This window comes from Cololabis saira, chromosome 17 (assembly GCF_033807715.1).
Source record: "Cololabis saira isolate AMF1-May2022 chromosome 17, fColSai1.1, whole genome shotgun sequence".
NCBI classification, from domain to species: domain Eukaryota; kingdom Metazoa; phylum Chordata; class Actinopteri; order Beloniformes; family Belonidae; genus Cololabis; species Cololabis saira.
Genome location: NC_084603.1, coordinates 9253019 through 9277548, shown reverse-complemented (window position 1 = coordinate 9277548; position 24530 = coordinate 9253019). Strand labels below are relative to the sequence as shown.

The following is a 24530-nucleotide window of genomic DNA, read 5'->3' as shown; positions in this document are numbered from 1 at the left end:
ACTCCAAACTTTTCACAATTATGTAATTGTAAACTACAGTTGTGGCAAAACGTTTTTGCAGTGATACAAATATTGTTTGTTTAAAACCTTTCTGCTACAGTAGGCTTGTTTCCTTTGCACATTTATCACCATTTCTTAGGCTTTTATTGCCAAATCCTCAGTGATGGACATCCATACTTGCTGCATTAGTGCTCTGACTTAATCACATATATTTTCTGCATACTTCCTCACATTCTGTGGCTTTACCACAAATTCCTGATGAAAATATTATTTGATAGTTTTCTGGCTCCACTTTTGCCATGTGACATGGTGCACACTGGAAAATAAATGAATCGTCACTAATTAATTACTGGATTGTCGGGAGAAAGTGCTCCTAAATACTTAGTCATGGTAGTGTTTTAGGGTGGATTTGTAAGTTAACCTACTGCTTTAGATGTGAAACAACCCCAGTCGTGGATTGTCTGTGGATGTTTAAATGGTGGCACGAAGCAGGACTTTTGACTTCACCCTTTCCTCTGAAGACAGTCGAATGTCCAGATTTCTTAAACAGCTGGAAGGTGGATTCAGAGATGAAAATACATTTTCCTATTTCCTTCAGAATTTCAATTTGTCCCAGATTTTAATTTTTTTTATTTTTGGAGAGAAGTGATTTATTTATTTTTTTGTCCATCTTGGCACTGGGCTATTGTCCAAAAAGTCTGCCTCCCCATTCATGCAGATGCATTTATACACACCAGCTGCTGTTGTTGAGCAACTATTGTACAGGTGGTGACACAATGCCTTAGAAGGTAAGGCTTAACTGAAATCCCACATGGAAATGCTCATGGACAGGATATTCTTGGAAGTCACCAGGTTTTCTTCATGGCAGTTGAACCTCTCTGTGAAGTTGTTGATAATGTGGTCAGTGGTTCTTTCAGATTCAATCTTATTCTTTCACCAATTTCTCTGCATGTCAGGCCGTTTTGATCCAGGGCAAGGGTGACTTCACACATTTCATTGGATGTAACCACCTCTAATACCAAAAGACAATGCCTCCTTGATTGTATTTCTTGTGTAACAACAGGTCTGTTTTTATTATTCAGTCAGAGTGATAAAGTAGTTTCATCTCACTTGTAGTGACTTGTACTTGTGTGCTGATTATTGCAGATGTGATCATTGTTGATCATGTTGTGCCAGGATCAAAATGGAGCTAAAATTGTTATTTTATGATTAAAAATATATGCCAAGGCTTCACGATATATGTAACTGCATCTGTTCATTTGACAAAAGAATCTGGAAACAATGTGACTCACCACAGAGACTGAAACAGAAAAAACATTAAACACAAAGTTTTTATTACTACCAAAACTTTTTCCCATATTCAAAAACCAATGAATGTTTTATGTTCATATTTTATTAAGTTAATCGGTACTACAGCATTTATAATTATCACTGAAATAAAACAAATGTTCACTGCAAGAGCTGAAGGTGAATATAAGTGGAATTGTTCTTTAAATTAGAGCCAAGTTACTGCAATAAAACAGGTGCTGATATTGTGTGTGATATTATTGTGCAGGTCAAGCTGCTCTTTTAACTGATGTCTTCACTCTGTTATCCATGTCTGCTTGTTTCAGATTAAATTTGACAACTGTAGAGCAATGGCTCCCGAAAAATTTGTCATTAAGGTAAGAGAGTAAAAAATACACATCTTGTACAGCGACGTGTCTAGTGCAAAATTGTAATTTGTTATATTCAATTCAATTTGTTATGTTCAACAGTTTCATGTAAAAGTCTATAATGCGTCAAAGAATTAAAATAAAGTGGAAATATTGTACAAATTCAAACATATTGTCAGCATAACGCTCCAACAGTTAGTTACAAATGTTTGTATGTACTGTATGTAGGGACATTATGGTCTCTTTGAATATGATGCCAGCTGCAACATGTTTCCTAAAAGTGAAGAAACCTGCATGTTTACCACTATTCTTACATCCCATATTCTTTTATCCACACCATTTATTTTTGAGTTTCAGGTTACATTTTATGAAACATGCTTGCTTTCAAAAATCACAATGTTCCATTCTTGCTTGATACATGACTTTAGCAGTTTGCTAACTTACACTGACTACATTATTTGCCAGATGTTTTTTTACTTGAAGTAAACACACTGACTCTCACAGGCTGGATTAATGGCCAGACTATTTGCTGCAGGCCCTGCTGCTGTAATACAAAGAGAATGTGGGTTGGTATTGTCACACCTAAATATTTGGATGGTAGCGTATCAGATGTACTAGTTACTTGTGCCATTTCCTTTCCTCTCTAAACCAACTCTGATCGCCTTTCAACATATTCTAATAACAAGCTGGATGGTGTTAATTCTTACTATTAAATTGGTGAATTTATAGGCCTAATAGTTTTTTTTTCCAGATTTGTAAACCTTCCTCCCTTTTAACTTATGAAAGACCCTGCTTCTATTGCTTTTTTGTTTTTGTTGTTGTGCAAAGTACCCGATCATGTTGCTAATTTTACTGAGAAGTTCTAGGAAGTCTTTTGGGTAGAATTTCGCAACTGCTCCTGTCCTTTGTTACTCCTGACCTAAGATTTTTTCTTTACTTTCTTCTTTTTTTCTTAAATAAGTTGTCGCCATCTAGTGTGAAATTAGTGAGTTGCAGCCTGGCCTAAGGGCTGCAAGATGATATGACAAATGGCGCTTTTGCATTAGTACCACCTTAGCCCGGCTCGGCTCGTCGCGGCTCTTCCCGTTTGTCCCCGTATGTTTTCGCATTGCCAGGGGAGAAGCGGGCAGGTTGGGGTGAAGCTGCTGTGACGTACTCGATTGCGCAACCGCTTTGTTCATGTCGGACTCGGCACTGATGAGAAATCAGCTGGAGCGGCGAGCGGCTGAGAGTAAAACAGCCCGTCTACATCGCTTTTTTAATTTTTTCTCGACAGCCACCAGGTTTATAAACATCTGCACCTCAGAGTTGGATCACCAAACAGACGTTTTGCGCTTTATAATAAAATTGCCGCGAGCTGACTCCCGCTTCCTGATTCAAACGTCTGCCGGCCCCGCCCCCCGACCAATCAGTGGCGAGGAGGGTGGTGACCTCAGAAATAGTCCCTGCTCAGCCCGCTATAGAACCTCACTGAAATGGTTACAGAAAAAGGTATCGGCTTAGAGCGGCTCTACCCGTCTCAGCCCTAATGCAAAAGCGCAAAACGGGTAGAACCGAGCTGAGGTGATACTAGTGCAAAAGGGGCATAACATACATAGTTGATTCTTTTTTTTTTTTTTTGTAAAAGTAATGAATAGAAATTAAAAAACAACAGTTGGGTGGTAGTGAAAATTATGAAACCGCTTGACCATTATTGCCTCTTACCTATACCATCACAAATATGACCACGACAAATTGAGCTGAACTGAAGTGAATAATACTTTTTTTAACCTCAAGGTAAATTATATTGTTGTAGGTTAAATTAATAATAAATAAACAGATATTTAAAAGTGTCAAAACATCCAAATCCTTTATGAAAGACCAAAGGCTGTTTTCATCCTATACAACTGCTATGTGCTGGTTTTATGAAAATGTACTATAGGTATGCAGTATGTGAATAATTACACCATCTGCACTATGATTTAAAAAAAACCCCCCAATAAACTGATTGTGTGCTTCTCCTGAAAATATTTTAAGCCATTGCGTATTTAAATTTCAATTAAAAAAATAATACAAAATAATCAATTTTATGGTGACATGACTGGTGTACCAGTATACAGTACCCAGTTGATATTGTGTTTTGTGCTCATAGACTGTGCTTTGAAACATTTTTAAGATGTTGAATGTATTCTTTAAGACTATTGAATCTCTCAGGGTTGATATTTGAAATCAAAGAAAAAAAAATGATGATATTGCTTATTTATTGTTCGGGCACAAATAGACATAAGAAAAGAAGATTGTCTGTGGCTGAAAGTAATGTTAGTTAGATTTTAAAGATATTTCCCACTCCTTTCTGAACATGTCTTTGTCATATGTTGGAAAATCTTTTAATTCTCAAGAAAATAAGCGTTTTTATGTACACTGTAACTTAATAACCACAAGGGTTTTATCCCACCTGAAATCCACACAAATATGTAAATTATAAGACAAATCTGCAAAACAGCTTTAGTTTTCATGTTGTACTGTAATCTCCATGTTGCTGACAGTAATTGCTTTTTCTTCTTGGTCTGAAGATATTTGTCCACTAGAGGGGAGTACAGGTACATATTTCAATTGTTCTAACTCCACATGCTCATGTTTGTGTTTATTGTTAGGTAAAGGTCAGTCTTTGGTCACCTTTTGGAAATCTGGTTTGAAAGCCCCCCAGAGAGCCTTTTGTTAATGGTTTCAACCATATTGGGCAGAGGAAACTCACTCTATTAAAAAGCTGGACTGTTCATCCTCAGTCTGTTTCTCTGTCAGGAATAATGCACCTCAGATGTTTTTGTTAAGTGCAGGGAAAGCCGCTGGTCTCTCCTTTGTTGATGTTTCATTTACTGAGAGTTTTGGATGAGGGCTGCAGACATTTGCACTGATCTCTCACATCCTCCGTAATGCCATGTGTGCCTAGTTGACCAGATATTACATTCACTCACTTTTATTTGTTTCATATGCATGCCTGCATACAGGCCACCACCACCACCACCATCAGCCTCCCCTCCCCACCAGCACCAGCACCACCCGCCTCGGTCGGTTGTGGGAGAGTAAAACCCCGAAGGTTCACGGAAGGTTCCTTCCCACTTGGCACATAAAAATACTGTTGTGTTAGTTTGCCTGAGAAAATGCACACAGCCCCTACCATGCTTAACCAACTAACCACAGACAAGTACGTAGGCAGGGAGCAGTCCAAACAAAAGCAATCACGTCACTACTCATTCACCATAAACAAGCACCAACATCGTTTTCTTTGAGAAATTAATGAACTCTTAAGATGATTAAAGAAACAAAAAGGCAGACTGAAAACTTTATTGGCTGGTTTGCAATGGGAATGTGGATTATCGAAGCAATTATGATTAATTCTCATGGATTCACTTTGCCATGTTAAGCAGGCTGCTCAGCAGTGTGTTTTATGATCCTGTCTCCTTAAGTGTTTTCTGCCCCCCCTTCAGTGGTCTGTGGAGCTGAGGAGGGGCTGGTATGCTCCTTCTTGAATGGGCTTAGCGTTTATAGTGACCTGCCACTTCTCAGACCTCCCGAAAAGGGCCCGCAGGCTCAAACACTGATCCACCGGCGCGCTGACTGTCTGCCTGGACCTTACTGCGGCGGAATGCTGCGATCTGCACTCTATTAGCAGCCTTCACTGCTCACTGTCTAACCATGTAGAGTTGTAGTCTGAAACAGAGGCTGACGTGTTTTTGAAGACATAAAAAGTTTTGAGGTATCACAGAGCAGTTTAATGTCAGAGGTTTATGTGCTGTGTAGTGTTTTCACTTTAAGATGAGCTCATAAAGGACCACACATCATGCCTCTGTACAAGATCACAGAAATTCTCTAATTGGAAATATTTTGACACTTGCCAACCTCACCAGAGAAAGTGTTGGAGCTTAATGAAAAAAAAAAAAAAGAAGTCTCCTTTCATCTTAGCGGCCCAATACAATGCTGCACAGAATTCATGTGTCCTAATGAGGCAAAACACTTCTCAGCTTGTTATTTTTGTCTATCCACCAATTTCTCCTGGATGCGTCTGCTTGAGCTTTGTTTGCAGAGTGTTACCTGGAGATATTCCTGTCTGTTCTTGCTGCCGAAATTCCACTCATGGGTTGTGTCTCTTTTTGTCATCAAATAAAAAGAACTCAGGTGTGCTAACAATCACCTGAATGAAAGGACGTATGAAAGGACGTTTGTGCATACAACACTTATAGCCGCCGTTTTTGAATAACATGCTTCAGCGATAATCAGTTCTGCAGGTTTTACTGCCCAGTATCTGGCTGCTTAAAAAGCTGGAAAAGAGAATTGTCTTTTTTCCAAGGGGAAACCCAGGTGACTCATAGTGCAGAAAGAGAGCTGGGAATGAGGCAAAAGAAAGCCTGAGAGCAAGGCTGTCACACCCACTGTTCTGAAGAGCTCCCCTGGGTTCTTTTGCAGATTGCAGAAAAAGAGAGACACAAAGGGAGAGTGGGAGAGATGCAAGTTTTATTGAGTGAGACCGCATCTGCTGCCCCTTCTCACCCAGTGTAAACATCTGTGGCTGGTTAGTGTTAGCCTCTGAGCTAAGTGCAGTCCGAGATGGTCTGGTTCTTATACTGCGCGATAGCGGTGGCAAAGGGCAGTGAGGTGGGGAGGCGGGTGAGGCTGCCTCCACAGTCTGGGCCCGGTGCCCAACTTGGAGCTGCGCAGGCGGGAGGATGGAGAGAAAGAGTTTGGGAGAAAGATAAGGGAAGGTGGAGAGTGTTTTGGGAACTGAGAGTGATAAAGACCAGAGCTCCGGAGACCAAAAAAGAGTTGTTAGTAGGTTTAAGTCGGGACATGTTTATTTACAGACAGAAAATAGAAAAGAATTTTTATTATGCTATTATGTGGACTGTGGGCAATGTTAGCCTTCTAATCTTTTTGTTTTAACCCCCACCCCCCCACTAGGTAATATATATCTCTGGCAGCAAGGACACTTAGAAAAGTTGAGCTTAGCCTGCAGGGAAAACTCAGCCCTATTCATCCACTTTGTGTCAGCACACAAAAGATGGCAAGATAAAGGATTTGGTATTAAGTAGCGCTTCTTGCTGCCTCAGCCTCTGTTCATAAGTTGAAAAGCCTGTGCAAGACGGAGAACAAAGCAACGCTGGCCCACTTCAGTGTGTATGAAGAGTAACTTCCTCCAGACCTTGGCCCTTTATCAAAACATTTCTTTCCAACAACAGCAACAGTTGCTCCGAGGATTGCCTTAAATCTTTCAAATCAACTATGCAAAGTGGCATTACTCCCAAATGTTATCGAATAAGTCACTTATCCAAGTACTTCAGAGCCATAACACAGAAAAAGTGTACTGTATTTGGTGATAAGTCTACTTTTTTTTCTTTTATTAAAAAAAAAAATAATAATTTAAACAGGCATATAGGTTTAAAATGTTTCTTTCAGATGATGTTTCTAAATGAAGGCTCATCCAGTTTATAATACCATCCCATTAGGCTGCTTGCAGAGATCTTACTTAGAGTGGGGCTATAACTTGGTCTTAGAGGGGATACACAAGGGTCACAGTTCATGCCCTAGTTCAACCAGCAGATCAGTGGTCACTCTTTGTGCTGCGAGTTGACAAATCTAGAACACATGATCTGATTGCAGTCAGAACCTTTGTGTACAATTAGATTTGGCTGCTTTTTTGTCTTATCTGCCACACTCGGCACAAATGTGGTTTTGCAACAGATGGGGAGCTGCACCTCAGCAGCACAGCCTCAACATTTGCAGGAGAGTTGTTCCTCCACCAAACTAGCACTTTTGCTTGGCAAATTAATTGGGTTCTCATTAGGATGATTGCATTAGTTTGCATTCCAGACAAACTCCAGCCCCACAGAATCACATGCTGTTTTTGTGCGAGAGGCAGACCACTGTTTATCATTAACGTTCAGTTACCAGTCGAGTCTTGTCTGCTGTTCTAATGTGATAAAAGGGAGTTTGTCTAAAGTTTGCAGAACATCTAGATGTCAGCCCCAAAATACTCGACGAGAAGCTCAGAAACTGTTTATGGGTGTGCTTCTCCGTCAGGCTACTCCTTCCTGCCCTTTTTCATTCAAAGAGATTTATCTCATTCACTTTGCAGCAGCCATAAGTGTTTACATTTCATTCTTAGCCATGTTCCCTGGAGGACTGATCCCACGTTTGTGGTCAGGATTTAAACCCTTTAGAGGGAGAGAATATGATGATAATAATTTATCAGTCCATTATCATCTATGACTAATACAATAACAATTACAGGCTTTTAACCACAGGTCTACTCTGGTAATTCCTGCGTAGAGTTTTTATAATCACCAGGGAAGTCCGTCTTAGGACTCAAAAGTCGGCGTTTTAAGTAAGTGTATCAAAAACCTTTTCTGCATGTGTCAGGTCCACTAGTAGGTCTCCGTGTTTTGATTGACAAGGTCTGACCCTTTGTTGCTAGGCTTTCCCACGCATGAGTAATCTCAGGAGGCCAACAGTCACTGGTGTGAGACAAAGGTCACAAAATGAAGAGAATGCTGATCTGCAGGGATGAGCTGATATTGACAGGTCACATGCATAATTTTATAGACAAGGTGCCACATCACACGGGCCACTGTTCTGGACCATGGCTGTCTTTTCTTTGTGTTAGCGTGGTTTTGTGTAGCAGCCTTTGTGTTTTTTAGTTTGAATTTACATGCAGCAAGTCTCTAGGAGTGGACATGTTCTGGAGAAAAATGGTGCAGGATGCAACCGAGATCAGACAATACTAGAAATGTTCAGTGATCTGTCATATGGGGGCGCTCAACCCTCTGGTTAAAGGCTTCCCCTCTGGTTTCAAGAAGGAAGGAAGCAGTTTCACTTCATTTATATTTCAGAGTCAGACAATAAGAAAGGAAAACGCTCTCATGGGGAAAAAATAATGCGAAATATTTGGCAGCTTTTTCTCAGAGCAAGCATGAAGCCCTTTAGGACCGTTTGGCTGAAGATATACAGCTCAACTTTAGTTTTTTAACAGTGAATAATACATTATTAACCTCCTCCTTTAGTCACGCAGCTAAGATAACTTTTTAAACAAGAGGAGGAGAAAACTAGACAACGTTTGGAAATAAGAAGTGCAGACCTGTGTTCCGAACTTGGGGCCTTCCCCTACACACCCTCCTAATTCATCCTCTCACATCATCCTGAAAGCAAGGCCAGAGAAACATCCCTCAAGTCTGGGCTGTAATGTTTATTCATCCTGTCTGTGATACTTAAAGCCAAGGGAACAGCTTGGCTCAGAACAAAGCATTTACTGTTACAAAATAAACAACCTTTGCCATTAGTGCAAACTCTTGTACAATTGTGCTTAAAATCTGTGTCAGAAATTTTTCTGATGGTGTTTTCCTCCCCCAATCAGTTCGGTTCACTGCTTTTTCTGCATGATCATTCTGTGTTTTAGCAAGCGTTAGCTGCGTTTGTTGTCCTTGCTGCTCTTCTCTGTCGTGTTGTGGGTGGTCTCAGTCCATCCATTACTTCCTTGTGCAGAGAGAGGCGTAGTTCACACGAGACCCATATCCATTTGCTTTCTGCAGCAGGCAGCTTTTGCACTTGTGCATAAACCATAGTCGAGCTTGCCTGAGAAAAGATGACACGGAAGCTGGAGTCCTGGCTTGTTCCCCTTTTTGCTTATTGTCATGCTGCAGACACTGAAGGCTTTTTCTTAGTACTCAGCTGCACCCGAAAAAGTAAAAAAGCTTGACTTGTGGATGTGCAAAGTATGATAATCCTCATGTATTACTTTTTCTGCAGCCAATTTTGACTTTTTATTTATGCGGTGCAAACCAAAATATGAGAAAACATACAGGACCATACTTTATTGAAAAGAGATCGTTAGACAGGAACCGGAGGGAGGGGACTGCTGTGACAGGCCTCGGGGTGATGTTTGAGGACACGGGGGGTCGTCGTGTTTTGTCTTGCTGTCAATCACTCCCACTCTGATTTCTTTTGTTACCTCTGTGTTCAATGCCCCTCAGCAACCTGTGTCTGTCCTCCTTCTTTGTATTACAGTGTGGGAACTTTGCTGTGCTAGTGGATCTCCATGTTGTGTCCCCGGGCGGCCAAGAGGACGCCAGCTGGTTTACTACAAGCCACATCAAGGTACAGAAACAGGGAGAAAGGCGTACCTACACATAGGTGCGTTTGTGATAGTACCTACCCTCTACTCAAGGGGGGGACTTCTCCAAAGATGACAGCAGTACAGAATCTGAAATTACTTTCAGCTTTTCTCTTTCCAATTTTTTTTTTGCAAAACTGTTCTGCTCTCTCTGCCAGGTACTTTTGAGGTACTCGCCTGTTACTTGAGACTTTCCCCCTGTTGTTCGATTCCCTTCACGATTAAACTACACTCCTAAATTCAAACAAATTAAAACCTGCTTTCTGTTAAAAACATGCCAATCTTCTTAAATCTTAGCACACTGTTTGCAGGAGGTTACATCCTTGGTTCGGGACGCTGTGGACCAGAGGGTCAAGCAGTACAAGGAACTTCTCCACAACAGACGGCAGCCCAAGCAGAAGAAGGACCTGGGACCTGCTTCAACTTTCTTTGTGAAAGGTAACAGACCATATTGTGATGCTTCTGCTGCTCTGGTTTAGAGCCAAATAGTCCAGTGTTCATGCCGTTTCCCATGCCTATCCCTGGAACTTAGGATTTCCGCGTTCCGCTGGAATGAAGTAATTCCTCTTTTCTTTTTATTAAATCTTAGGCGTGTCTGTCATCACCCCCAAAAAGTAACTGAAATTATCGACTTTGAACTTTAACTATTATTCATGGACCTCTGAACATGATGGGAATGGAGTTAGAAAGACAGTAAAAAAGGGGAAAAAAAAGTAATTCATGTCAGCATTTTTGAGAAGCGTGTATGTGGAAAGACAACAGAACCAGTTGGGACACGGTGGCATCCTACACCCAGGGTGTGACCTGTGGAGGCAGGAGCTGATAGGAATGCTTTTATTGTGTTGCCGTCTTTAACCTGTCATGTCTCAGATGCATGTGTATATGCAAACTGTAAGTTCAGGGATAAATCAATAAACGCACGAAATGCAGCAATGTGAATAAATCAGGTTTGCTTCATCCACCAACATGTGCACATTCACTCAACAACTTGCACACTTGACTTTGAAGCGCTCTAAAGCGAGCATCTGTGGAACCTCCTGCGGTGCGTTGTAAGACATGCATGTTTGTTAGAGGTAGCAGTTAAGGGCAGTTAAACTGGGTTCACTCAGCAGTCCAGTCCCGACTGTGAGAGTGGGATTACAGGGCAGCCAGCCTCATAAAGTTTCTCCTGTGGCTGCAGCTTTGTCTGTCACCCTGAAGTTCTCTTGGATACACTTAAACTAACTATCCACTTATTCTTCCATACACCTCCATGTGCTGCCCAGCTCCTATAATTTTTCTCATTAAACATATAGTTAGTGGTTGTTTTTTGCATGCATGTTTTATGTGCCTGCACACAGGAGCTCATACATGTTACCACCAGAGAGAATCAGAGGAGTGACAGTGTGTTTTGGAGCTGTAACCTCCCCTGGGCTAGGTGTGAACAGGCTGACAGTGTATGGTTACTGAAATGCCTGACTCATATTCCCCATGACAGACTGAAGAGAGACAGACATCTCTAATGATGGAGATTACAGACTGAGGCTACGCACACATTTACACACAAACTCATACACACAAATTCACCCCATTGTGTGAACAAGTGTAATCTCACTATTTCAGCAGTGAAATATGCATGTGAAAATGATTAAGCTCCTTGCAGCTTTGCCAAAATGAAAGACGCCAGTGGAACATGACTCCACACCGTATCTGAAAAGCTCCTGCCTGTGAACATGAAAAGGTATAGTGCTTCAAACAGGCCAGCGCAGTTCATGTGCTTTATTCTTATTAGGGGTCTTAAGTGAGCGAAATGACATTGCTGGTCTTTTCATTGTCCCATGTGAGGGGGGTGGCACAGCAGTAAAGGTGGAGACGGTAACTACGAGAAGTGAGCGGGCAGGCAGGAGCCATAAAAAGGGGAGGGCAAACTATAGGCTTAGGGAGAAACCCTCAGGGTAGGTATTAACGACTTTGCTCGTCTATTCTGTGAGCAGTTCAAATGCTGACTTGCCTGTCCTCACAAGGACTGTTGGACTGTCCTTTGCAAAGGAATGGAAGATGGGTTTTGCCTTTCAAGACGAGCTCTGTGTTATTATTTACCAGCATATATCGTTGCCTGTGGAGAGGGTGGGCAGAACTGATGTCCAGGCCAAGAATAGGCAGATGAGCTGTGGTGGTATGTGAGGCGACGGCGAGGAAGGGGAAAAGGGGCGCGGGGGATTGTGGGCTCTTGGGTGAGGCAGCGCTTGAGATGGTGCCAGTGTGAAATCACAGGGGCTTCTGCCAACAGACAGCCGTAAGACCCTCAGCTGTTGGCACTTCAAATGAGCCATCAACAGCTTTTAGCATTCCAAAACAATTCTGACTTATCTCTATGGGTTATTCTATGAAGATATATAGGCTGTGATATACATACACTGTACTTGTGTTTATAGCACCCTCTAAACATATCCAAGATGGGCTTATCTCATGTCTTGTGCCAACACAAATTTAAATACTTTAAAATCTCAGCAGCAGGAGCAAATTTCTAACTGCTGAAACTTATCCCTCTCTCTCTTTTTTTTTTTTTTTTTTTTACAAACCCCAGCTACTTGAGGCTTTGTGATTAGCTCATAGTGATGTGATTTATTTATGTTTTTAGAGAGATGAACAGAAGGAACTTTTCCCACCAAGCATTTTGGCTCTGGACATGCAGGATGGACATGCTAGACTTTGGAAGTCCAGGGAACGGGAGCTTGGGAGAGGCTTCATGCATTCTCACTGGTAAAGTGTGTTGAACACACCCACATTTCTCAGAGTAATTACAGATTGAAAATGAGTGGATAATAGGTTCTCTGTGCTTTGAGGAGGACATTTGTTTTGTCATTCAAGAGGATTTTTGAGTAAGAAGAGCTCAATGATGAGAACAGTGTCATCTGTTCGTTTCTGCAGAGCTCGGTTCTGTCAGAGGAACAACGTGACTTACAGACTGTAGAAGTAATTGATTGCCAATCAATAGCTTTTCCTTTGTTGATGATGATGCTAGATCCAGTTTACTTCCATTGATACTCTGCTATACTGACGCAGTATTGATTTGGCTCAGGAGTATAATGTTTTCGTACTTCACTATAGTTTATTTATGTGCATTTGGCCGAGTGAAAATTGAGAAGTTACATTTTACATGGATTTATTAACATATCCTTTTGTAAATGGCAAAGTACATTACCAGATGTGTTGTACCTACCGTTAGGATCGTACCATCTAGTCCTTTCATCGAATCTTGATATAGTCATTGATCTCCTTGTTGTGCAGCAGAGTTCAGGCATAGTTTCAGAGTCTTCCTACCTGCCGGAGGTGAGAGGAGCTCTGGCAAAATGGGATGCAGAGTCCATTTCAGCCCATGGCAGGGCTGGTTACTTATTCCTCCCACTGCACAGGTGCCAGGGCTTAGGGGGAGGGAGCACCTGCCAGCCTGTTTCCCCAAAGCCACAGCAGGCTGGAGAGGCATTTTCCCAGGCTCCCCAGATGAATGGTCACTAATAGCCGTGGGAGAGGGCTTTGCAAGTGCTGCACAGTGTACCACTGACTCCTCTTGGCAGACCTATGAAGGGGGCTTAAGGCAGTCTGACCACGGCCATTGCAGGAAAAGCACAAGTGTTGCTGGATAGCTTTACTTTAGGGGAATGTGTTTATGAATGACCATCTCCCTCCAAACGAAGAATGTAGAGGTAGTGTGGCGACTGCATGGGATATGGTTCATTGGGGTGTCCTGTTTGTCCCGCTTCTTTGATCATTCTATACACTTTATCCAATTTGAGAAAAGCCATTCAGTCAAAGTGAGACTTTCTGTGCACCTACTGCACTGTTGGTGGAGGATCAATATCTGCCAATCTTTCAGATCACTTCTGTGATGGTTCATAGCCGTTCTCTTCAGAAGATCTAAAGCTTGTCACAAGGAGTTTTGTAAATAAAACATGTGCAAATGCACTTTCTCCTAAGTGTTGAATCAGTTATTAATATATATATATATATATATATATATATATATATATATATATATATATATATATATATATATATATATATATGAGTTATTATGCCTACTCTGTAAATAGAGAGGCATGCTTGTGGCAGAGTTACCTGCCCTGCTCTGTTACTGGGCGTGAGGCAAACCGGGATTAAGGCGAAAGGGAAATGGAGACCTGTGACAGGAACAAAGGAATTCCAAGGCCCGGGCTGGAAATGGATCCTGATCAGAGTAACCGCTCCAGCCAGCCTGCCCCTCTCCCCTCTTGTCCTCCCTCCCCTGGCCCCTGCTGGGCAACCCCCTTCCTCCCGGTGCATTGTGGCGTTGCTGTGGTTCTTTAAATCCTTTTCGTGAGCCCCTAGCCTTACTCAGCAGCAACACATAGGGCCATCTGACTCCACTTTTAACCCTGCTCCCTATGGTTGCACATGCACACATTTACACAGATCGTTTCCTTTCTATTTATTTATTTATCTTATGTAATGCAGTTTCTTTAATCTTCCCCTTCTCTCTTGGCCCTCATGTCATCTCTTAGTGTTTTCTCACCTCTCCTTCTTCCTCTCGCAGGGTCACTTTCAGTCTTTAAGACACAACCACAAGCCCCACCATAGCTGTCACACCACACTCTTTTCCCATATAATTAGGGCCTAAGCCTGAGCTTGAGCATGGATCGCATTCATGTGACTTTTCCCTTTTACCACAATCTGGTCTGGGTGACAGCACACACTCCCTTGAACTCAGGCTCAAGTGTTCAGCCCAACCAAATGCACTGTTTCAGGAGGTACTGAAACATTTCAGATGATGCCATTGTTGATTAGCTCTTCTTCCAAAGAAGCGGGCTTTGTGGCATGCGTTCTTGTGCATTTTCTCGGTAGACAGCTGTCATTATACTCCAGTTTGTCAAGTATCTTTCAGGAAAGGCCAGCCTAGTATGACCATAACAGCTCATATAAGCACATATGGTTTCCACTGGTTTTGTTTTGCTCATCCATGGCTGGCGTGTTACATTTTCAAGCACTTTATAAATATTGCAACAAATTCAGATCTCAAGCTTTATTGTCTTACCATTTGAAAACAAAAGCAAAAGGAAGGTAAAAACAGCACGAGTGATACAGTTCATATTTGAATTACTAAATATGCTTTAGCAGACTTATCCTTGGCCCTGGAAGCACAGGTAGCTTCCAGCCAGATTTTGTTGGTGGTTTGAAAGAGCCAGTGCACTGTACAACCCTAGTTCCCAAAGTGCTCTGCACGCCACTAAACCAAAAGATTTTTAATGCAGAATTGTGTCCTCCTCCTTAATGCTCTTAAACATAAACGGTGGCTGCACTTTAGGACATTTATGGCCTTTTTGGCTGATTGAAGTGCAATTATGATAGAAAATGACATTTTTTTTACTGTGAGTGTATTTTTCTCATCATATTATGTTTCTGAAAAAAAGAATTCCCTTGATAATTGTTCTGTGCTCCAAAATGCTCCCCACCACTTTAGTCACATGCTGGATTATGGGTTGGCCTGAGCTACCATGCTGCGGTCTATTTTGTAACTGCGATGAAGAGGTCACCCAAATGTTAAATTGAACACTCATGTACAAATATTGTTTCAGGTGGACGTTGTGCAGGATGATAAGGCGCAGTGCCGTAGTTACAGTTGCACACAGAGAGTGGATGTCCTTCCAGGAAAGCCCCCACTTACATATGGGTAACTTCCTCAGGCTCTCTCATCCTTCACCGCTCCACCCCACTCTCTTGCTCTAAGCCCCAACTCTCCACCCACACTTGAGGACAGAGGGAGGGGGTCCACATCAAAGCAGAGATGTCAAAGGAGCAGGATTCTCAGGCACTGATGTTTGACTGTCCTGCTGATTCTACTCCTGTTCATAAAGAGCTGGCGTGGGAATTATACTTTGTCGGTACATGTACATGCACTGTGTAAATATGATTAATTGGAGAAATAAGTTTAATGCCAGAATAGGGTCAATATCTTTACATGATCAAGAGTAGTGTATATTCTATTTAAGATGCTTTTAAATGCACCTGCATGCCAAAGATTACTTTTTAATTTTTAATGTGTGCAGATTGGCAGAATTTTAAATAATCTTTGAAAACAAGCTTTCTCATCATGTTTCATCATGCACACCAGCTATTGGATAAAATCCAGTTCAATAACCTAAAGGGTGAACAGTGCTCAATTGTAGTCTATTACATAGATGCATGTAGTAACGCCCACTTCTTGTGGAAGCCTTGTTTTTTTTTTCTATTCAATATTATTATATCATGTCTTGAGTAACTAGCTGTAATGTGAGGGGGTGTTTTAATGCATTAAGAGACAATAGATTCTTACATGTGGTTTTTCATGTTTATGGGTCCGCTGGACTCGGGCTAATGCATCACCAGGACCTGCGAGGAAAGTTCTCTATATCAGAGCAGAAATGCTTATGGAATCCTGAATGAGTTACAGAATCCCTGGCTGCTTTGAATGCAAGGGATGGGAAGAAGTATGCCGGGTTTTTTTATGACTGTTTCAATGATCTAATCAGGATATAATTGAAGTTAATGAAGTCTGTTCCTTGGGGGCTTACCTTTGACCCTGGAGAGAATGGTTCTCACCCCAGTCTGTTCCATTTTACAGTCCTAGTCACTCTGGATGTCTTTTTGTTTGTTGACTTTCCTTTCCTCTCATTGTTGTCCCAGGAAGTGGTGAAAGCTGCTCTGTGTGTGTGCGTGTGTCTCAATTGTACAGTATTCTGGTTCTGGCTCCAACACTGGAGTCAAAGTCTTTTTATGCAGTTTTATTGTGGTATAGTACAAGATAGCAGAAGTCTCTCCAAACAATACCATCTCCCACATTTCTGAAAACATGGCATGCTGGCTTGTTTACTGTTTGATGTGACCTGTCATAATACTGTTGCGCATTGGATTTCAAAATAGTTAAGCAAGACCATCTTCTTTCTAAGGAGGTACAAATGAAACCCTTTTAAAGTCGTTGCTCTGCAGATTTGGGTATTGCACCACTGTGGGCTTCAGTTGCCACAAAAAGGGGCCACTCATTCCCAGAGGAGGTTCTGGTGAGCTGTTTGTGAGAGGGAAACATGAATGTAAGCTTAGCATGAGAAAACCCAGGCAGAGGGCCAAGACCAACTCTGCGCTGTGCAGGACGTTATAAAGTTGGAGCAACAGCTGATGTCTCGGGCTGCGGCGTTGCACTGGTTCCCAACTTCTGCATCCAGACATCCCTGTCAAATTTGTCCTGGGAATTGGCTAGCTCAACCCACCAAGGAAAAGCAGTGAGAACAGTTGTAAAGCTAGACATGAGGTTACAAAGTCTAACAGACTGAATCACAGCCTCCAAAAACACAAGAGCCGTGAGTGTGTGATGAAACATGGTTGGGTCCTGATCCTTTTTGGACCCAGAATGAACAGAGCAAAACCAAACAGTGATAGTGATCTTAGTTCCTTTCCATCCAGATTTCAGGAATGGGTGATAGATCACCACAGATTAGCTATTTAAAGAGTAACAGAACATTTTTTTCCTAATAAAGGAATGCTGTTCTTAGCTACAAACATACTCAGCATACCCTTAAAATGTTCTAATGCAAATTCACTGTGGGATTAGTAACGGTCTGTTTAAAAATATTTATCTTTTCCATTATTAGGTGATGCACTTGTGCATTAAAGATAGTAAGAATTCCAACTCATACACTAACTTAACTCTTAACTAGAAGTGTAGGTGAACCCCAATAACATCTGAAATTATAACTCTTACACCTGTCTGTCTTTTCTGAACAGACCCACCTATTACGGTGCAGTCCATCCACGGGACAGTGTCACATTTTTGCTGTTCTCTGGACCCCAGCACTTAAGAGTTAAACTGAAACTATAGCCATGAGGTTACAAACCGATAAATACACTCACCGGCCAGTTTATTAGGTACACCTGTCCAACTGCTTGTTAACGGAAATTTCTAATCAGCCAATCTCATGGCAGCAACTCAATGTATTTAGACATGTAAACATGGGCAAGTTGATCTGCTGCAGTTCAAACCAGCATCAGAATGGGGAAGAAAGGGGATTTAAGTGACTTTGAATGTGGCATGGTTGTTGGTGCCAGACGGGCTGATCTGAGTATTTCAGAAACTGCGGATCTGCTGGGATTTTCACGCACAACCATCTCTAGGGTTTACAGAGAACGCCCCGAAAAAGAGATAATATCCAGTGAGCAGTTCCGTGGGCGCAAATGCCTTGTTGATGCCAGAGGTCAGCAGCAGAAGACCACACCGGGTCAGTCCTGTCAGCTAAGAACAGGAAACTGAGGCTACAATTCGCACAGGCTCACCAAAACGGGAGAACAGAAGATTGGAAAAACCTTGCCTGATGAGTCTTAATTTCTGCTGCGACATTCGGATGGTAGGGTCAGAATTTGGCATCAACAACAGGAAGGTTTGGATCCATCCTGCCCCGTATCAACGGTTCGGGCTGGTGGTGGTGGTGTAATGATATGGGGGATATTTTCCTGGAACACTTTGGGCCCATTAGTACCAACTGAGCATCGTGTCAACACCACAGCCTACCTGAGTATTGTTGCTGTCCCTGTCCATCCCTTTATGACCACAGTGTACCATCTTCTGATGGCTACTTCCAGCAGGATAATGCACCACGTCAATGTCATAAAGGCCAATCATCTCAGACTGGTTTCTTGAACATGGCAATGAGTTCACTGTACTCAGATGGGCTCCACAGTCACCAGATCTCAATCCTATAGAGCACCTTTGGGATGTGGTGGAATTGCATCATGGATGTGCAGCCGACAAACTTGCAGCAACTGTGTGATGCTATCATGTCAACATGGGCCAAACTCTCTGAGGAATCTTTCCAGTACCTTGTTGAATCTATCCCACGAAGGATTAAGGCAGTTCCGAAGGCAAAATGGGGTCCAACCCACAAGGTACTAGCAAGATGTACCTAATAAAGTGGCCGGCGAGTGTATATTTCTGGTGCTGAAAGCAAAATTAACAGTTATTTTAGTCTCCCCAAGTTTTGTGGGGCCTCACAAATTTTCCAATTGACTATTTAACTGCAAACAATCCAGTTTGATGTAGCACTAAAGGCTTTAACCAACAAGCAATATTTAATTTTCATGTATTCATTTATTTTGGCAATGATTGGGGATGATTGTTTCCTAATGGTGGAATATAAGTTACCAAGCTAATTTTAATTGTTAAAACACTTCAGGCTTCATTAACTGGAAAGAATTTGCAAAAGAAACACTAGACATCCCTTAACATGACAATTTATGCATTTTTTTGCTCTTCGTTGTGGGGAGAATGGTCTGGATTTACAACACAATAAATTAATCATAGATGTAAACCCTCTAATTAAAGCTGAAAGATGGTGGTTACTTGTTTTTTGTTTTTTTATTTATTTATTTATTTTTATTTTTTGCTAAATCCACATGGCGTACACCCAAAAGTACAAAAATGTGTTATACTTTTATATGTGGTGTAACTACAGTTTTTCAGAATTATGGGTGGTAAAACAGTTAGTAAAATGATTAATATAAAACGCCTCCAACATTGTCGTCTGGCTGCTGTGATGCATGAATGTTTTTGCTGCAAGGCAGGAGTCTGTCCAAGTCTGTGAACGTTGGAGCCTCATTTACTTCTTTTCCGCCCTGTACATATACTTTTAAGTCTATTTCTCAGACATTAGTCAGCCCCAGGATTATAGGGTCAGTATAATTAGATAATTGAGGAATAAGAGGTGCAAACATAAACCTATGATCATCTCACCTCAAATGACTTGTAATGTGAACTTTTTAAAAGACTGATAATGTAATGAAAACTACATTAAATAAAGAAATGTAATAAAGTTTTTGCATAATAAGCAGCAGCTGTAAAAATGACATTTGACAAATTTTGTCCAGATTGGATCTGCAGTTCTGTCTGAAATAGATCTTAGTGTTTACAAACCTGTAAAACATTGCATATTGTTAATTTTGCTTTTGGGGGAATTTCCTCTTAATAACATTTTAGGATCAGCCACATTCCTAAAGGTGTGATGCTTAACAGGTTATTGTATGACACTTGGGTAATTATCTACATTCATTATTTTCTATCATTGCTGATAATATACATATATCCAAAGCTGTTCTCTAATTTGATTGAAATTCAGTTCAGGGTATTTGTAGCATTTATTGTAGCAAAAGAAAGAGGCTGTTTTAAGTTTAAACCTGTGGGAGTTATGCGTCTCAGCCAAGAGAGAAATGCTCACATTTGTGTCTGCTCTGTGTGTCATTCGTGTCTTTCTGTCTACTTTGTGTACTGTATCAACCGTCCAGGCTAACCCACCCTGTGGGACATACTTGTTGCTGTGAGACAATTTAAGGAGGAGAGTTTTCCCAGTTTCACTGATGGTTGTGAGTGTTGTTGCTGACGGGTGAAAACCTCCCAGCTTGCAGGCTTTCAGAAATGAAGACAGCCTCAATTTTAGCTTGATGGCAGTGAATATTTTTGAAATTATCCAGGGACTTTAGAGTGCTAGAGGTCAGGATTTTCTTAAACTATAGAAGACATGTAATCCTTTAATTGAAGTTAAAAACCCTCTCGAAAAATCTGTAGTTTGTGCTTAAGGCGGATTTTCACATGGAAACAGCTGCGTTGGAGAGAATGTAAATGAGAAATAATAAAAAAGTGTTTAAACAAAAAGGGCAGTAACATCAAGGGTAATTTAGTTTAACAATCAAGGTATCAATTGGAGGAAAGGTTACTAGAAAAGTACCAGAGTTTAAGCAAGCCCAGTCAGCTTCCCAGGACTGAGGGCCTCTTTGTAAAGAACAACTGGATAACATGTTAAGCAGGCCTTTGCTTTTAGTCAACAAATTCTTGCCAGATTAGGCAACAGGCCTCTTTTTCTGCCCAGCACATCTTACATGCCGTGACAAAGATTCCATGAGAAATGGAAAAGAGATCCAAGAAATGGCTTCGCTGCCTGTGCAAGACTGAAATGTTACTGAGCTGGAATGAATTGTTTAACATTTAATAAAAAGATTGGGCTCCTTTTGCTGTGCAGTGCTTTAGACTGGGCACAAGTTTAAATGATAGGAAAACCAACTAAGCATAATGAGCCAAATGGAGGCATTGCAGCCTTCATTAACGTTGGCAAATGATAAAAGTCTTTTTCTTCTGGAGAGCACATATTTGGTTGTCTGAAGAGACAAAAAGTACTTACAAACTTTGACAGAAGCTGTTTGTGTGGCCAGTTAAGTTTTAAAATACGTCATTCCCTCAGCTGTTCAGATTTACAGAGTGCTGTGACGTCATGGACCCAGATCACAGTAGAATTTTCCAGCCACTTCATGCTTATCTTTGTTTATCCTCACCCAACCGTACATAACGGTGCATTTGCTGTACTTCAAGAGTGGGTTGTCATACTGACCTCACAAGAGGCACACCTTGGACAACAGGGTTTGGAGTGAAGTCAAGTGACTGACTCCACCCCCTAAAATCTGATGCTTAGATTAGCGCAATAAAGACTTTGTATAAAAGATTGCTTTAGTACAGTATCTCCAAAAAACCTTGTCTGACATTTTACTTACACATCACCAAATTTTTGTTAGCTCATGAAAAAAAAGAAAGAATATGTATCTTTAATATTAAAGCCATTTTAACTGTTTAACCTGAAAGTTTGGTCCCCCCACGTTATTCTGCAGTATAAGATGTAAATTGCGTAACACATCATGTAAAGCCCAACATAAAAATATTTGTGTTGAATTTCTGTTGATTAATTACTCTGTATCACCATTTGCATACAGTAAACATGAAAATCTACCACTAAAGTTGGATTAAAACAGTTTTTTATGTGTCATCGCTGGTAGTACAAATTCTAACTTATTCTTTGTCTTTTTTATTCATTTCTTTTATAGGAGAAAGTTTCAACCTGGTGGCCAATTTTCTGAAGCGGCACTCCAATCTCAGATGTGTTGTCAAGCAGGGTATGTGAACTTGATGTTTGCGAAGACTCCATCACTGCTAAAAGCATTGGAAATGAACATCGCGGCTACATTTCCCACAGAAAGGCCGAGTCATCTGTGGTCTGCATGTTGGTTTTTCTCCCCCTCACTTGTTTTTATGTCCTGTCCCTACCTGCTCAGGGTGTTGTTGGGAACAGGCAGCCATTAAGTGGTTCCCTTGAGAGGCTACTGAGAGTGGGAGAGTTAGGGACTGTGGGGGTGTGTATGGAGGGCAGTGAGAATCTATCTCCATGGCCCATCTAGTGTCTGTGACCCTTGGTCACCTTTTCATGGGACCAACATGGTTCTCTTCCTGTCAGTAAAGTTAATATCTGCTCCCTCAGGGCTGAGGCCTGGAAGTGAAGGCAGCTCTGATGTGCTGCAGAGTGAGATGACGGCTTCTCTCAGCAGGTCCGTTACACATCAAATTAGGTCCGGTCTTCTGGGGTCAAAGGTTGGATAATTCAGTCAACTGGGTTCGCTGTCGCCTACGTATGTAGTTGAATTATGTGTGGGGTGGGGGTGAGTTGGTTAGTTACTTCTAAAACTTTAACACTGAATACGACAAACTCGGTAGACAAGTTATAAGGTGAATGAGATGAAATGTCTCACACCAATTGGTGCGTACATAATTTCTCCAGCTATTTGTATTATATTATTATTTCCGTCTACAGATATAATTTGTACTCAATGAATCGTTACCAGCAATTTAGGAATCAGTCGGCACCCAAAAATGCTCATGACAGTCATTCTTAGCTGTCAATGTAATTTACTCTGCATGTACATGCAAGTTATGCCTCTTCTCCACACAAGTCAAAGGAAATCAGCCAGCTGTCTTTCAAAAGCACTCTGATGTAACTCACAACTCTAAAGCCTTTACTTGAAAGAAGCGGGCTAAATGAATCAAACACAAACAGGAAAATAAAAGTAACTCCTCCTTGGCATTTTTCATTGATCTTGCCATCATCGGCAGTAAACATTTATTTTGTTTATCACAGCTAGTTAATGTGGTGTCTTACAGGCAGATGTATTTATTAGTAGTATGATGGCATGCACTGTACATTTTATTTTGTGGTGAATTTACATTACTTTACAAAAAGTCATTGCTAATGCCAAATTTTCAAGTATATCACGCTGACTTGCAGCAGATCCACGTAAAGTCCCATTTTCTCTGGACTCTGATAGATAGTTAACACTCCGTGTGCGTAGATGTTATTCCAAGCATCCACCACGACTCCTTCTGTCTGACTGTGGCTCATAATTAGAGGTAAGCTCACGTTATTAAGCAACGAGGTCTGTGCTGTTTCTGTGCCTGCTTTCAGATTTGCGCTTGTTTCCTGAGCGATATCTTGTGTGTGTGAGCCGTCCAGTGGATGCCTCAGCGCACCATAGAAACCCGAGCCCGGTCGCGGTGAGTGCTGTTTATACTCCCCTATTTCCTCTTCCAGTCACTTGGCAAAAAGTCCGGCACTGGTCTGCGTGTTATTACAGGGGACACGTTGCCAATTTGTGCTCTCACTTATATGTGCTGGTTCTCAAAGGGGGTGGGAGTTGAACCTTTCTGGAGACTTAGAAAACAGACGATGGCAAGAGGGTGCGAAGGCGGTAAAGTCGGGGTCCAAACCAACAGTCACTCTACTCTTTTGACATGTTTCTGCTCCCACATTTTGCTAACTCAAATGTACAGTTCTTATTTGTCAAACTCAAACATGGGACTTGTGGGTGGTCCAAAAAGTCAGAGTACTCAAATTTTCATACATTTATCAGGTGACTGGTTTCTTTTTCTTTTTTCTACTTATGTCTAAACTAATTTGAACACTGCAAGCAGCAAGCAGAAAATCAATATCAATAAATTTAAAAGCAAAAATCTAACTAACTAATCTTTATGAAACAGTTTATGATTGATATTTGAGGGAAACACAAAATCTTCAAATCCTTGTTACGTGCACTTAGATTGTTTGGTTTTGAAGAGAGATTCAGTCAACATGGTTGCCTGCAGTCAAATACTGCACCTTGATCCATTAAAATCAGATAACATAGTGTAGTAAAGTGGCTGTGAACTGTCATAATTCTCTTCTTTTAAATTCATATTATAATCAACTATCCTTTGGTCAGGGTTCATTTGATACCAAACTCCCAAGAGCATTCTGGGAAAACGTGGTGGAGCCTCTCACCTTGGCACTCACATCAAGCACAGACATCTCTCCCATCACATCCCATGATCGGTGGCCTGCTGTTTTTCTGTGGGGTTTTTGCCATTGTTTCCCTTTGAAATATCCTTGCACTTTCCGCAGTTTGGCTTCCAATGAAAGCAGCGATTGTAATATTTTTAGTGGAGCAACACAGTCGTCAGTGAAAAGTTCAGATTGTGTAACCAATTTTCCAGTTCAAGGAGGCATTGCTGTCGATTGCGTTCCTCGGCTCAGGATGTGGTTCTCTGGGCTCATACGGTACAAGCTGAGGGAATTGGAGGGTGGGAGTCTTGTGGCGAGGCTTTCACTAGCTTAACCTCAAGCCTGGTTTGTAAGGGAAAGATACCAGACAGAATGGCTGAAGGTTTTCACATGACAAAGAGAATAATTTGTTTACATCCCCAACTCTGTTCTTATGTGTCAGAGTTTTTTTTCTCTTTTAATGCTGCACAGAAAAAATCTGAATTAGGAAGGAAATAAAAAAGGTTTCCGCTGTGACTCAAAGCTGATGTAATGTATAATAATGTTGCTGTTTAAAAGTAATTTGGTCTT

At 41.3% G+C, this 24530-nt stretch overlaps 1 protein-coding gene across 1 annotated transcript in view; it reads left to right on the top strand.

Moving 5' to 3' along the window:
• Nucleotides 1–1611: 1611 nt before the first annotated feature.
• Nucleotides 1612–24530, top strand: part of slx4ip (SLX4 interacting protein) — a 36792-nt gene continuing 13873 nt past the window's right edge. The window contains exons 1-5 of the mRNA XM_061746191.1: nt 1612–1664; nt 9690–9779; nt 10107–10233; nt 21700–21768; nt 23109–23197. Coding sequence (XP_061602175.1) covers nt 1638–1664; nt 9690–9779; nt 10107–10233; nt 21700–21768; nt 23109–23197 — 402 coding nt within the window. The 5' untranslated portion in view covers nt 1612–1637. The remainder of the gene's footprint in view (nt 1665–9689; nt 9780–10106; nt 10234–21699; nt 21769–23108; nt 23198–24530) is intronic.